At 44.5% G+C, this 16,124-nt stretch overlaps 1 protein-coding gene across 1 annotated transcript in view; it reads left to right on the plus strand.

The window, feature by feature from the left end:
* The window catches only part of LOC140403917 (BTB/POZ domain-containing protein KCTD5-like), a 30,208-nt gene extending 14,331 nt beyond the window's left edge, over positions 1–15,877 (plus strand). Inside the window, exons 2-6 of the mRNA XM_072492158.1 lie at positions 515–623; positions 7,268–7,359; positions 9,480–9,575; positions 10,526–10,651; positions 15,011–15,877. Coding sequence (XP_072348259.1) covers positions 515–623; positions 7,268–7,359; positions 9,480–9,575; positions 10,526–10,651; positions 15,011–15,040 — 453 coding nt within the window. The 3' untranslated portion in view covers positions 15,041–15,877. The remainder of the gene's footprint in view (positions 1–514; positions 624–7,267; positions 7,360–9,479; positions 9,576–10,525; positions 10,652–15,010) is intronic.
* Positions 15,878–16,124: the final 247 nt, after the last annotated feature.

The raw sequence follows: 16,124 nt of genomic DNA on the forward strand, positions 1-16,124 counted from the left end.
AACCTTTTCCTCAAGACTTGGGAGTGAGGCTTGAATCCACAGCTGAGTTGACTTAACAGACAGTGACCCTGCATTTGGCAAAAATCCTGGCTTGAAGTTTTGTTGCACTTGAGAACAAAGATGAGCTGATTAGCAATTATTTTTGCCTGCACGATTATCCGTCAACCCAAGAGTGTTGAGAAGTAAATCCCTCAGAGGGTCTTCGCAGATTGACTCTCCATTGAAATGTGTTCCGCCCTGTAAAAATGGGACAGGGGCTGAGCTAGTAAAATGTGGCAAATTGTATAATTCTGTTCAAATAGAGGTATCCATCATGCCTCTGCTGGCCTGTGGTTTGCAAGAGCTATCCAATTTGCACTTCCTCCTTTTTCCAAATGGTATAATTCCGTGGCTATTTGCGCAGGAAACGGATAAAATGCCTTGAATCTCAGTGCATGTGTTTACCAGAAATCAGCGGGGTCATGGAATCTCTTGGGTATTGGAAAGACAATAAACCAATGAATTTGTCCCTCAGGATGAGACGGGAGCGTATCTGATTGACCGGGATCCCACCTACTTTGGGCCAATATTGAACTATCTCCGACATGGCAAGCTGGTCATCAACAAGGAACTAGCTGAAGAAGGTAAGGGGTTAGTTAGTCTTTCACACTTGGGAGCATGGAAGAAGGTATCAGTCCCTCGAGCCTGCGTTCATTGTGATCTTAGCAGCATCCTAACTCCATATTCCCACTTTGGCTCCATGTCCTTTATACCCTTGGCCAGCAAATGTCTATTGATCTCAGATTAAAATTATTAATTGGGATTGCTTGTGCTTTTTGAGAGGTTGTGCTCCACTCTTTTGGCACCCCTCGTGGGGAAAAAGTTCCAAAATCGCTTTCCTGAGAGTGACCTAGCTCTCTTAAGGTCATGTTCACTTGTCCTATATTCCTCCCCCCCCCAACCCCACATCAGCGGAGAAAGTTTCCTTCTGTCTACTACATTGAGTAATTTCCAAATCATAATCTCAAATCTCCCCTTCGCTTTCTATGTTTCATTGTACAAAAGCCTCGTTTATATGATCTCCACTCTTAATGTAGCCGTTGGAGTCTTGATAATATTCTCATGGATCTGTGCTGTACACCTTACAAGGCCGGCATATTCTTTCTAAGGTGAAGTGCCTAAGTCCAGTTACCTGTATAAAAATCATCTGTCACAGTTTTTTTATTTCCCCCAATGGGTCCCAGCGCAAAAGGCTTGAGGATTTGCTTGGTTGAAGGTCCTGATTCTTCTTCACAAGCTCCAAATTATTAGCACCTTTAAGACGGGTCAGTTACATATGAAATAAAGTAGTTTTAGTTTTTAAAGCATAGTGAAATGATTAAAAAAAAAAAGTGACTTATCTGTTAAATGTTGAATTATTGATGAGCAGGCAGGTTGGGTTCAAGAAACGTTATCTTGATTTTTTTCCACATATCGCTCGGTAAAAGGTATGCTGAATGTAGAAATTTGTTTTATTGTATTAAGCCTGTTGCTGCAATGTTCTTAAAAGAAATTGGGTTAAGATATACAGATTATATTTCTGTTAAAGCTGTGATAAAGGGGTTAACGGCTCGGCAGGCTGTGATGCCATTCATGGGAGGCATGATGTGGAGATGCCGGCGTTGGACTGGGGCGAGCACAGTAAGAAGTCTTACAACACCAGGTTAAAGTCCAACAGGTTTGTTTCAAATCACTAGCTTTCGGAGCGCTGCTCCTTCCCCACCTGAGTTCTGCTTTGTGTTTCTCAGACTGACTTCTGTGAAAGCTTCTCGCCCAAGGACTTTGTGAATAAATCTGTAAACCACTGAGTGTTAACTTTATTTTAATAAGTGGCATTTGATCTGTGTGTGGATTTTGTATCATTGAAATTTTAGAAGTAGATGGGAAAATAAGCTCAAAGACCGTAATTATTTTTAAGAAATTAAAAAAAAAAAAAAAAAAATTTAGAGTATCCAATTATTTTTTCCCAATTAAGGGGCAATTTGGCATGACCAATCTACCTACCCTGCACATCTTTTGGGTTGTGGGGGTGAAACCCACGCAGACACGGGGAGAATGTGCAAACTCCACAGAGAATGACCCAGGGCGGGGATTCGAACCCGGGGTCCTCAGTGCCGTAGGCAGCAGTGCTAACCACTATGCCACCATGCTGCCCTATTTTTAAGAACTCGAAGTGTTAATTGAAAAACCTTTTCCATTGGATGTTAATGGGGTTAATCCTGTGTAAATGTTTTTTTTTAATACAGAAGAGTCCCTATTTGTCAGTGAAATCATGTTCCTCACAATTTACAAATTGGAAAAAATGGTGGGGGTTCCTCATCCGGTGTCCTAATATAAATTGGGGGTCTGGTCCGATATTATAACAAAATTGGGGGCTCTTTACCGCGACTAAGAAATATGGGTCCTAGTTTAGTTTGGGATTATTGAATTTAAAGATCGTGGAACTGCTGCTTTCTGTCAGGAGTTGCATCCGGGCCGTTTAAATAGGATGGGACTTGTGAAATGGCTCTTTCAGTGGCTGGGTGTGGAAGAGGTCCCTCTGGTTGATTTACAAAGGGTGGCACAGTGGTCAATGTTGCCTCCCAGCTCCAGGGTCCCGGGTTCAATGTCGGCCTCGGGTGACTGTGGAGTTTTCATATTCTCCCCGTGTTTCTGTGAGTTTCCTCTGGGTGCTCCGGTTTCCTCCCACAGTCCAGGGGCAGCACGGTAGCATTGTGGATAGCACAATTGCTTCATAGCTCCAGGGTCCCAGGTTCGATTCTGTCTTGGGTCACTGTCTGTGCGGAGTCTGCACATCCTCCCCGTGTGTGCGTGGGTTTCCTCCGGGTGCTCCGGTTTCCTCCCACAGTCCAAAGATGTGCAGGTTAGGTGGATTGACCATGATAAATTGCCCTTAGTGCCCAAAATTGCCCTTAGTGTTGGGTGGTGTTACTGGGTTATGGGGATAGGGTGGAGGTGTTGACCTTGGGTAGGGTGCTCATTCCAAGAGCCGGTGCTGACTCGATGGGCCGAATGGCCTCCTTCTGCACTGTAAATTCTATGTAAATTCCAAAGATGTGAAGGTTAGGTGGATTGGCCACGCTAAGTTGCCTGTAGTGTCCAAAAAAGGTTAGGTAAGGTTACTAGGTTATGGGAATAGGATGGAGGTGTGGACTTAAGTAGGGTGCTCTTTCCAAGGGCTGGTGCAGACTCGAAGGGCTGAATAGCCTCCTTCTGCACTGTAAATTCTATAATTGTGGATTTGGCAGACAAGCTGCAATTGACTTTACCTGAATGGGGTGAGGAAAGTGGGGATAATTCATTCAATAGCTCAGAATTTAAATTCCCCAGAAAGACTGTCTGAATAATTAGATTCGGCTAGGATCCAGTTATAAATGAAACAGTTGCAAGATGTTAGAGATATGAGACAATTTGAATTGGAATTCAAAGTAAAGGAAAGTGAGAGGGCAGAGAAAGGAAAAAGAGAGACGTATAGGCAGAAGAAAAAGAGACAGAGGGAAAGGTGCTGGCAGAAGCAAAAGAGAGAGAGGCAATGGCAAGAGTAAAGAGAGAATTTTACTCCCCAAAATGGAAATTAAGAGAATATCAACGTAAAATGTTGGACTTAAAGGCAGACAGTGAGGAAATTTAGAGGAAGGAGTAACTCCTCCTAGTCGAGTGGGGATATGTTGAAATATATTCAAGCACTGCCAAGGTTTGGTAAGAAAGATATATGATGCTTATTTTATTTATTTATTTTTAAATCTAGAGTACCCAATTAATTTTTTTTTTCCAATGAAGGGGCAATTTAGTGTGGCCAATCCACCTAACCTGCACATCTTTGGGTTGTGGGGGTGAAACCCACGCAGACATGGGGAGAATGTGCAAATATGTTCGATCGCGGCTCTGGGTCACTGTCCGTGTGGAGTTTGCACATTTTCCCTGTGTTTGTGTGGGTTTCACCTGATGGCTGGGCAGCGGGAGCTGTAAACCGTGTCAATGGATGGGAGGCGGGTTCGCCTGATGGACTGGGCTATGTTCACGATTCTCTAGTTTCTTGTGGTCTTGTGTTGAGCAGTTGCCATACCAGGCTGTGATGCAGCCACATGGGATGTTTTCTATGGTACATCTTTAGAAATTGATGAGTGCCATTGTGGACATGCCGAATTTCCTGAGGAAGTATAAGCGCTGTTGTGCTTTCTTGGTCGTAGCGTTGATGTGGGTGAACCAGGACAGATTGTTGGTGATGTTTGCACCCAGGGATTTGATGCTGTCAACCATCTCCACCTCGGCACCATTGATGCAGACAGCGGCGTGGACGACACTTCACTTCCTGAAGTTGATGACCAGCTCCTTAGTTTTGCTGACATTGAGGAAGTGATTTTTGTCATTGCACCATGCCACAAGGTTCTCTGTCTCCCTCTCATTTTCCCCTTCCTTTAATGATTCCTGCGAAGTGAAAAATTCTGACGATGTAAAAACCAATAAAAAGTGTGAAAGACAGCATGAACATTTATTGTCTCCGATTAAAATTATTAATTAAAATTGCTAAAGTAATTTGATATCTAGTTATTACAGAGGGTCAGTGGAAGGCTTCTGTTTAACCCAGCTCACTGCTGTCTCACACACCTCTTCCATTTTGTCAGTGATGCTGAAGGAGTAACTTTGTACATCAAATATTGCTGGGATTTTTGCTTGCTTCCTGGGTATAATTGAGCTCATTCAAAGCTGCCCGTGTCTGAACTCACCAGGTTTTGTTCACTTATCATTAATGTGACCATTGACTTCCTTGACCGGCAGTGCCTCAGTTTTATCTTCATTTTCAAATCTCTCTTTGGCCTTGTCGCCCTCTATGTCCTCCAGCCTTACAGCAAGAAGACTTGCGCACTCCCCCAATTCTGGCATTGAGTGCATCACCAACGTTCAACACTCCACTATTGACAGCTGTGCCTTTAGTTACCCCAGCCATAAACTCTAGAATTCCCACCCCTTCTCCTTTTAAGAAGCTTAAAACATACCTCCTTGACCAAGTTTTTGCTATATGTCCTATTTTTTGTATATCATTCCCATCCCTAATTGCCCTTTAGGTGGTGGTGAGCCACAGTGCTGTTAGGGAGGGGAGTCCATGATTTTGACCCAGTGACAGTAAAGGAACAGTGAGATATTTGCAAGTCAGGATGGTGAGTGACTTGGGGAACCTCCAGGTGGTGATGTTTCTATACATCTGCCCTTGCCCCTGTTAGAGGTTGTGGGTTTGGACGGTGCCTTGGTGAGTTGCTGCAGCGCATCTTGTGTTGTTGCACTATGCATCGATGGTGGAGAGAGTGAATGTTTAAGGTGGTGGATGGGGTGCCTCTCGAATGGGCTGAATAAAGGGTGGGGTGCATTCAATCTCCTTGTTGGACTGGGTATCTTCAAGGGCCCAAATATGGCAGAAATACCATGTGAAAGCCTGGGCGAGTGAAAGATGAAAAGCTTTGACAGAACGAGTCTCTCTTTCAGCAATACAAAGTTTATTTTTTCTTGGGATGTGGGCATCACTGGTAAGGCCTGCATTTGTTGCCTGTCCTTAATTTCAGGGGGCTGTTAATAGTCATTCACATTAATGTGGATCTGCAGGGACATGTGGACCAGGCAAGAATGGCCAATTTCCTTCACTAAAAGGACATTAGTCAACCAGATGGGTTTTAACAACCATCGGTGAGAGTCGTCATCATCGCCGTAATTTACATTCCAGATTTATTAATTAATTGAATTTGAAATTCCACCGGCTGCCATGGTCGGATTTGAACCCATGAGCATTAGCCTGGGCTACTAGTCAGGTAACATTACCACGACACCACCATCTCCCCAAGATAAAGTAGGGTGGGTGGAAGCGGTGAATATTAGCATGGATCAGTGGGCTGAATGGCCTGTTAATTGTATATTCTGTAAGTTATGTAATTTCAGCTTTCTTTTCCCTATTCCTTTATTCCCCTAGAGCCCAGCTGTAGCACTGGTTGACAAACCTTGTAGACTTTGCTGTATTAAATTTTGTTGCTCTTTCCCTGGCTTCTGATATCTTGGCCAAGTGGCTGCCCATCATCTGCAGGCCTGTGATCTACGGAGAGTATTATTATTGAGGTCAGACTTCACGCGATGTACAAACGTACACTTTCTAGCAGGGCTCAATGCATGGCGATCAGGAACAGAAATCCTGGCTAATAATATCCCTCCACTGTCTTGGTGCTTAAATTACTGCCCCAGTTGAGATTAGTCAGATCAGTACAACCTAGGAATTCCTTATGAGTCATTAATGAACCAGATATATTTTAATTGATTATAGTTTCACCATTATTGAAACCAGCTTGCAATTCCAAATGTATTAAATGAATTTTAAATACCGCCAGCCAACATCCTGGGATTTGATGATGCCTGCATCAACTAATTAAAGAGCATTATTTTGTCCTGGTTAAAAGCTAAATCTACTTTGTTTCATATACAGCCAATGCAGGTCAACCATGGTTTTTTTTTCAGAGGTATAAGACCTGTATTTCTCCCTGGTGATGCATGGCACCTGTGCTTGAGAAGGCAGATTCCCACCCTGGACTGTGTCCACCCGTCTCAACTGTTCATTGGAAGGTATCTGTCACTCGAGTGGGACGTTCTCTTTTTCTTTCTAAGGATGTGGAGATGCCGGCGTTGGACTGGGGTGATTCTTTCTGAGGATATCTCACTTGGTGCTCCAGTGTAACTAACTGGTGTAACTAAGATGTTCAGCAGCTGGAACACCGTCTGTGCTTCACCAATAAAATATCAAGTCTTCCACTGTACTATGCTTTGCTCTTATGTGAGCACTGATTGCTCCCTAGTACATTGGCCTCAGTCTGAAAGATCATTTATCTGAACGTTTCTTCTCTCTTAACAGTTACTGCCAGACATGAGTATTTCCAACATTTTGATTCATAATATCTCCTCATCTGGTTGGTGCGGCATTTTGTTTGACGTTCTAAAACACCTCACAAGGGTGTTATACAACATTAAAGGCGCTATGTTGTATTGGGTACGGGTTGCTACTGTTGTATAAAGGCAGAGCAGAATGCCCTCTTGGTTGGTAGCAGCAGAATGAGTGAGGAGGTCAGGTTTGTAAACTAGAAGAAAATGCTCCAAATTAAGTAAGTTAAGGGTTTGAAAAGGATAGATTTAGATTTTCCCGTGTATCGTCAATGGCTCTGGAATGAATCGCGGTTATGTGGAATGTCACAGCAGTTGTAATGTTTCTCTGTTGCAGGGGTTCTAGAAGAAGCTGAGTTTTACAACATAGCACCTCTCATTAAGCTAGTGAAAGAGAAGATCAAAGAGCGAGACTGTAAACCTACACAGGTAAGGAAAGTAGGGGGGATGAAGTGAGGAAGAAACTAAACCCCTCTGCCTCTTTCAAAGTTAGTGGGCATATTGCCCATCTCTAATTGCCCTTATAGGCCACACCAGGTAAGGATGGCAGATTTCCTTCCCTAAAGGATGTTCGTGAACAGTTGGGATTTTGCAACAATCGACAGTGGTTTCATGCTCATCACTAGACTTTTTAATTCCGGATTTTTTATTGAATTCAAATTTCACCATCTGCAGGACTTGAACCAGGGACCCCAGAGTATGTTGGATCTGTGGATTACTAGTCCAGTGACAATACCACTACGCCACCGCCTCCCCTGAATTCTTCAGATGTGAGCTTACTGGGTTGAGTTTTGGCCGGTTATTTGACTGTGTGAGGAAGCGCAACTCTGCCCTCAACCTATGCCTGGTGTTTTATCATTTCGGATGTCCGTAAATACCAACAGGAACCCCTATACCTTTGATTTCCTATTTTCCCCCTACCTTCCTGGTCGAGTAGCGCGCATGCCTTTACAGCTGTGGCATGCAGTATTAAATTGGCACAGATTGGGGTTGAACCATAAATCTTCCTGGATCAGTTCCCACCAGGTGGCACGGTTACCAACTGAACCGCGGGAGTGGATCTCAAATTCTGTATACTTGACAAGTGTAGGGGACAGGCAGTTGATGGTAACAGCACCCAGGAGTTAAATAGAGACACAAACATTAAAAAAAAGACAGCGCTGTGAGTCAGCAGGGTTTGCTTGCTTAATTTGCTGGTATTAAATCCCTACCAGTGCTATTTTAAAGGATGAGTTGACAGCTTGAATTAAAATTTAAACGCAACTATGCTGCTCATCTAGTGGATGTAATATTTGACTGCTGATGTGGCCTAGGCGAGCCAAAGAGCTCCCCAAATAAACCCATTTGCAAACGTTGTACTTCCGAGGGCAGTCGTTAGATGTTTGACCACATCTTACATTTGCAGCGACCGACCCTTTGATTGTTTCTCCATTTAGAACAACTGAGAGCTGAATTGTGATGCATCAAGATGTAACATCCGGAGTGTGATGGACAGATAGGTGGACGATAAGGCAGGGCAGTGCCTTTGTTAGAATAATGAGACATTTTTTGTCGGCTTAAGTGTTCATCCATGCCAATCCAACAGCGTAACTGGAATTTTGGGCAGTGTAATAGAAGGAAGAATCAAATCGCTTAATTGTTGCGTATGTAGCAATAGTGCAGCTATCAACTCTGATGAAATAAGAAGTGAGATCAGCAAAAGCTGGATCAGGATTTCGTTGAACTTCTGATTTAAACCCAGCTATTTGACAAATCTTTGTGTTCCATATGATCATCCATCAATAATCAGAGAAATAAAAAAAATCTGGGCGGCACGGTGGCGCAGTGGGTAGCACTGCTGCCTCACGGCACCGAGGTCCCGGGTTCGATCCCGGCTCTGGGTCACTGTCCGTGTGCAGTTTGCGTCTGCGTGGGCCTCGCCCTCACAACCCAAAGATGTGCCGGGTAGGTGGATTAGCTACGCTAAATTGCCCCTTAATTAAATTTTTTAAAATCTGAGGCTGCCTTTCCATCGAAGTGTTTCGGTGTAAAATTGCACTGTGGGTGTACTATGCAAGACAATTTGCTTACGTATCCAGATTGTATATTTGTGTAGCAATTTGCATGGGAAACTGGTTTAGTGTCTTAAGATTCAGTGCATGTATTTATCAGAAATCAGTGATATAAAGAAATTACTGAGGCGTTGGTGAGTCCCTGGTGTGATACATATTCTGCAAAAGGGTTGCTTTATTCAATTAAGACAGTGCTTTAATTGTTTTGTTGATAGCTAATCTCCCTAAAAGTGCTGTTTTACAAGAATGATTTCCCACTTACACAAGAGGGAAACTGCTCCTTTAGAACTCACACAGAAGCTTAGGCACTTGACCAAGAAATTTATTGCAGTCTTTTGTGAAGCAGGTTCAGGCTGGCAAACAAGTGTTGCAATGAGAGTTTGTTTATTATTATAATTTTAAGAAGGCTGCATTTGTGCGGACCAAATAAAGTGAATCGCTACGAGTGGGGTCCAAGTGGAAGAGTCTAACCACATTCGGTGTTCTCTGTTTCTACAGATTCCCACAAAACATGTTTACCGAGTTCTCCAGTGTCAGGAGGAAGAGCTGACCCAAATGGTTTCCACCATGTCGGACGGTTGGAAGTTTGAACAGGTGAGGCTGGGCAAGTCTGCCCACAGTTTTGTATCAAGAATTCCTGGTCGCAGGGCATAATAACATAAACGTACCCCATTCCCCAAGCAAAGCGAATCACTGTGAGATTAGCAAAGGGCAAGATAGCTGGGAGACTGGTGGAATTCACTTCTTGGGTTAGCGGATGATGCAGGAAGCGTCAACATTAAAGATCAGATTGGAGTGGGTGAGTGAAAAGGGATTAAAAGAGATTTGGCAACAGAGTGGGTAAATGGAGTTAGATCTATTTGCTCGAGTACAGAGCATGCATTGATAATCTTTTATTATTGTCACAAGTAGTCTTGCATTAACACTGCAATGAAGTTACTGTGAAAATCCCCTTAAGTCGCCACACTCCGGTGCCTGTTCGGGTACACAGAGGGAGAATTCCGAATGTCCAATTCACCTAACAAGCATGTCTTTCGGGACTTGTGGGAGGAAACCGGGGCACCCGGAGGAAACCCACGCAGACATGGGGAGAACGTGCAGACTCCACACAGACTGTGTCCCAAGCTGGGAATCAAACCCGGCTCCCTGGCGCTGTGAAGCAATAGTGCTAACTACTGTGCTACCGTACTGCTCATATACAACCCGGCTGCCGTGTTGTCCCGTCTCAATATTTCAACGTGTAGCCTCTTCATCCACATTCTTTACTATGGCCCTGTGCGCACCCTTCCCACCTGTTGCATACTGCCAGCTTCCTGGGAGCCTGTCCACCTCCCTCCTTTCCCTAAACCTGTCAGTCACCCCCTTCCCGTCCTCCTTCTTTTATGACCCTCCTTGAAACTCACGCTTTTTGACTGAAGCCTTTAGTTACTCTTAATGTCCATCTCTTGCGCTCAAGTGTCCTTTTTGGGGGAGCCCCTCGGGAGCATTATAGGGTTTCTTTGACACCGCAGGTTCTGTCTTAACGTACGTTATTGTTATTACAGTTGGTCAGCATTGGGTCTTCCTACAACTATGGAAACGAAGACCAGGCTGAGTTTCTGTGTGTTGTTTCCAAGGAGCTGCACAACACCACCAATGGGATAAGCTGTGAACCGAGCCGGAAAGCTAAGGTGAGGCAGAAATATAGTGAGAGATTCGGGCTGGGCAGAGAGAGGCAATGAATGGAGACCTGCAACCATTGAAACTGGCTTGTGTGCAAATTAATGGTTTGCTGATAAGATGCACTTGTAGCCTAATGTAATGAAGCCTGGGTAATCTTTTAGACTTTGGGATGGGTTGTGATCTGATTTTCAAGTACCTCAGCTGCTTCCTCAGGGCTGTTGGTTGGAAACTCGCTGGATGAATCCAAAAGGGAAAGATGTCACAAAGCATTTCTTGCCTTGTGTGTAAGTCAGTCGCCCTCGGAGCTGTGCAGACTGCCCACGTCCTAGATGCCAGGCACTGCAGGTTCACTCTCGCTGTGATGCTGTACCCCAAGGTGTCACTGTTGAGCTGTGTACGGTGACACTGCAGAAAAATCTAGCAGTATCTAGTTCAAAGAGTGTTTCAATGTAATGCAGACCTTATCCTCAACTGAGAGATAGGGTTGGAGTGGGAAAGTTCTCTTTCTTATATTCTTTCTGTTGGTTAATGAAAAACACACTTTTGATTTTTTCTTTTTAAGCCTTTCATTGCCCGTAACTGGGGCTACTCTTCCCCATCCCACCTCCAAAGGCTGCCTGTTAAGTTGTGGCAGCTCTGCATTGCGTATTGGCCTCCCCATTTCTCCATTCACTGAATTCAACCGTCTGAGCCACTGAGCTACTTGGTAGATTGTGCATGTTCTGATTTTGAAAACTGCCAAAAAACATTTTAACAAGTGTCAAAATTGCTGTTTCTTAATCTTTTAGCCACTCTTCTTTTCTGTTTAACATTTGACCCCTTGTGCATGCTGCATGTTGGATAAAGGGCGAGGAAGAGGAAGCTGATTGTGATATGAATGACGGGGAATAAAATGTAACTCACGTACATGGTGGTGAGAACTGGTAGTGATTTAGAATAGTTGGTGATGGGATCGTTTCAGCATTCGTATGTTGAGAGTGATGAAAATGAGCCATCTATGAAAGAAGATCTGGCCAATAAGATCTGTTGTCTGCTTTTGTGTCACTTAATGAGCGTGGTGTAGGTTGCGGCACTTGTCTGTCTGTGCATACATGTGGCATCTGCATTCACATGTATCTTGTACGTTTTGTGTATGTACATGTATGCATGCAGATGTGCAACCCTCTCATATATAGAAACATAGAATTCCTGGTGCAGAAGGAGGCCATTTGGCCCATCAAGAAAGAGCACCGTATCTCGGCTCACTTTCCCCCCCCCCCCCCCCCCCCTAACCCCACCTAACCTGCATACCTTTCGACACCAAGGGGCATTTTAGCATGGCCAATCCTCCTAACCTGTACTACTTTGGGCTGTGGGGAGAAACCGGAGCACCCGGAGGAAATCCATGCAGACACTGGGAAAACGTGCAAACTCCACACAGACAGTCACCCAAGGCTGGAATTGAACCTGGATCTCTGCCGCTGTGAGGCAGCAGTGCTAGCCTCCATGCCGTCCTCTGTGAATGAGGCTCTCTCTTTGATGTTTGCAACAATCAAACTTCGCCAAAGCTTTTTCATCATTGTCCAGTTCAGTGAGATTATCCACTCTTACCTGTACAACTGCAGCTCAAGTACCTCGGGCAGCAGCCTTTCTTCCTTCCCCTATGCCATTACTTTTAGAATCACTACGGATTTGTTCTTGGTCACCCCTACATGCTGCACTTGGTTTTTTCTGGATCCACATGGAGATATGGTCTGGTTCTGCCTGGAGACCGAGGCTATCTAGCTATTTCCCCATAACTTCTTTTCACCACACTGCTTCATCTGTGTTGTCCTTCAGTCAAACATTGGGAAGATTGCAGTCACCATTTTCAGCCTCTGCCACCAATTCCATCCACGTCCAGTCATTTTTCACCTTGAACTAGACTGTTCACAATCTGTTTATCACCAAGCTGAACTTCCATCCCAACATATTTCCACCACAAAAGACCATTTACTTCCATCTCCTTACCCCCGCCTCAACCCGCTTGTGGCTGAAATCTTTGCACGTTTTGATCGCCTGCAGACTCGACTATCCTGACGTCCTCCAGGTTAGCCTGCTATCTATCCGTCATCCTTTGTCCGCTGCTGTTCATCCAAAACTGTCTGATGGTCTGCATCCAATCCTGTACTGAGCCCTGCTCGTACACCACTCCTGTCCTTCAGCCTTCTCTGCAGTACCTCCAATTTAAAGTTGCGCATTCTTGTGCTTAAATCTCTTCCTGACCAAACCTGTCACCCCCTCCAGCTCCCTCATGTCTGTATGTGTTTGCATGAATAAAAATCCTCCCTCCTTTTGTATGCACCCCTGTCACATGTCTACGTTCGCCTTCATCGGGGTGAAGGGAAGTGCAGCGTTTGATCATTCGTGTTTGAGTCCCTTATGTATAGGTGTGTTGGCCACACGTGGTCCCTGTGTGTCATGTGCGCAGAAAACCCTTCTATATGTGTGCATACCGCCTTGCTTGTTCATGCGCCCCTGTCATGGGTACTTGTGCAGATTTCTCGCCCATGTATACACAACTGTGTGTGATATATATATATATATATATATATATATATATGCCTGCGCCATGTATATGCCAGCACATTTGAATATGGGTTCTCTCCTGCATGTGTGTCCCTTGTGTTTGCACCTTGTGGGTGGGCGTGTGCGCGCTCATTGGTTTTGCTTCTTTTGATATGAGTTTTTTGTGTGGTATGTCTGCTCCACTCACACCATTTTGTCTTTGATTTCAAGTCATTTCCTTCACTTTTTCTACTGTGCACAGCTCTTGTTGTCCACCTTCCTATCGTCTGTTGCCCCAATTGCAATGTGGCATGAAAGGAATGGTTGGTAAATGTGTGTTGTTTGGAGTCACCAGGTAGTGCAGCTAGGACGGGTGCTGTGTGTGTGAGACGGGTATTTTTAGTGCGTGCTTTAAATGTTTTTACCAAAAATTATTTGCGTAATGTTTCTATTTGCCTACATAGAGAATGGCCTAACTTCATTGTTTTGTTTTCTACAAATAAATGCCTGTAATGTGCAGGGGAATGGGCTAAATCAGGGATTCTTTGGCCTGTGTTTCTATGGAGAGTATTTGAGTTGTTGGGATGTTCCTTTAAACACAATTTGCCTCAAAACATTGACTCTTCAGCCTGCCCTGGGTTCTGATTCTTCACTGCCAAAAGGGAAGTTAGTTTAAAAACTAACTGCGCCTCACTGCGCCAGGACCCGGGTTCGATTCCGGTATTGGGTGACTGCGTGGAATTTGATCATTCTCCTCGTGCCTGCGTGGGTTTCCCCCGGGTGCTCCGGTTTCCTCCCACAGCCCAAAGGTGTACATGTTTGGTGAATTGGCCATGATCAACACGCAGAGGTACGGGGATCGGGCAGAGGTTTGGGCCTGGGTAGAGTGCTCTTTCGGAGGATTGGTACAGACGTGATGGGCCGAATGGCCTCATGGCAAAAAACGTGGAAAAATGTATGACACAAAAGGAGGCCACTCAGTCCAGTATGTCTGCTGGCAGAAAGAGAATTAACTCGCCTAATCCCATTTTCCAGCTCTTGATTTGTAGTCCTTATCCAAGTATTGTTTTTTTAAAAAACAAATTTTGGCTTGGAGGCACTACTTTCAGTCTATAGTTATTTGGTTGTAGAATCATAGAATTTACAGTGCAGAAGGAGGCCATTCAGCCCATCGAGTCTGCACCGGCCCTTGGAAAGAGCACCCCACTTAAACGCATGCCTCCACCCCATCCCAGTAACCCCACCTAACCATTTTGGACACTAAAGGCAATTTATCATGGCCAATCCACCTAACCTGCGCATCTTTGGACTGTGGGAGGAAGCCGGAGCACCCGGAGGAAACCCACGCAGACACTGGGAGAACGTGCAGACTCCGCACAGACAGTGACCCAAGCTGGGAATCGAAACCTGGGACCCTGGAGCTGTGAAGCAACGGTGCTAGCCACTGTGCTACCGTGCCACCCCTTTACATTTGCCCGAAATGGCCTTGATGAAACTTTGTCCCCTCTTAAAATTCCTCAGCCCTGTATTTTTCAGTGAAGTCAATGCTTCCCCTTGACTGAAACAGACACCCAGAGCTGCCAAGAACAGTGAGCCCGGCAATGTAAGAGGGAGAGTTATCCCCCTTTCCCTAGCACTCGAAGTGATCTCTGAGCCCAAAAAGGGAGGGAGAAATATTGGAGGGAAGTCACTGAGGCATTAGACCTACTGTCTCCTCTTGTTTTCCTTCCTGATCGCCCGATTAATAAGCAAAGGCTGTGAACCAAACTGTTTATTTAAAAAAAAAATGTTTTTATTGGTGTCTGCAATTGTAACCTTTTTTTCTGACTTCCTTCCCGCAGCTTTTGCAAGCAAAAGGCTCAACAATGTGAGAGGATGCGTTCAACTCGCCTTTTCTTCCCTTTTTATATAAATGATGCATATCCCACTCTGCGGACAATGTGGATCTCTACAGCATATCACAACACCAAAAGCCATAGCAGGACACACACAAACCGTTTCTGCAATTTTGTTTCTTTTTAAATTCTCCTTTTGATGTTAAATGTAGATCCTCTTCCCGATTTAAGAGGACAGTTGCGGGTTCACTCTTTGGAATCTCGGTACCTGCAGCCTTCCTCGGGGGGCAGGGGAGGAGCACGTGTGTTTCTGTGTTGGTGGCTGTGGAAGGCTGGAGATTTCTTACACCAGGGACATTGTGGTACTCTTGTACTGAAGGCATTTCTGATGCTGGCAGGATAACGGCAGCTAATTTTTTATTTTTAGGGGGAGCAATTTGTGGTGGTAACACTAGTGGACTTCGCCGGGTCAGGCAAAACTTTGGACACCTCAGCCACCATTTTGAGGTCGGCAATGCATGTTCTCAATTTAGGCACTAGAGCAAGTGAATATTAACGAGATGCCATTGTGTTCTCCCCGGTATTGTTCTTTTTGTTTACAGATGGTCGGGACCAAAACTTTGAACAGTTGTAGTGCTGAGACTGGGGAGTGTACTTGAAAATGTTAACTTTTTAAATGAAATTTTTTTTGGTACATCTTAACTTTAGCTATAAACAGAAAGCAAGATTAATCTATAGTGGACACTTTTTTAAAAAAATAAAATAGTTTTGAGATTGCTGGCTGAGGGTTTAGGTTGAGCTACTGGCTATTTAGATGTGACAATAGTATTGATAATACAACAGTTATGTGGATAAATATTGTGTGGAAAAACATTTTTACTCATTGGTCCTGTAATTCTTTCCGGAAATTCAGATTTTATTTTTAGTGAAGTGGGGCCGTTCAAGCCCATATGTTTCTCATACATCAGAGTATTAAAAATAAAAAATGTTACCCCCCCCCCCCCCCCCCCCCCAACCCCCTCCCTCCACCCACCCAACCAACCGGAGCCCTGGTTCACACCATCAGGTCTCAAAAATTGGATTGGATATGAAAATGAAATGGAATGAAAATCGCTTATTG

Source organism: Scyliorhinus torazame, chromosome 29, assembly GCF_047496885.1.
Source record: "Scyliorhinus torazame isolate Kashiwa2021f chromosome 29, sScyTor2.1, whole genome shotgun sequence".
Lineage (NCBI taxonomy): Eukaryota > Metazoa > Chordata > Chondrichthyes > Carcharhiniformes > Scyliorhinidae > Scyliorhinus > Scyliorhinus torazame.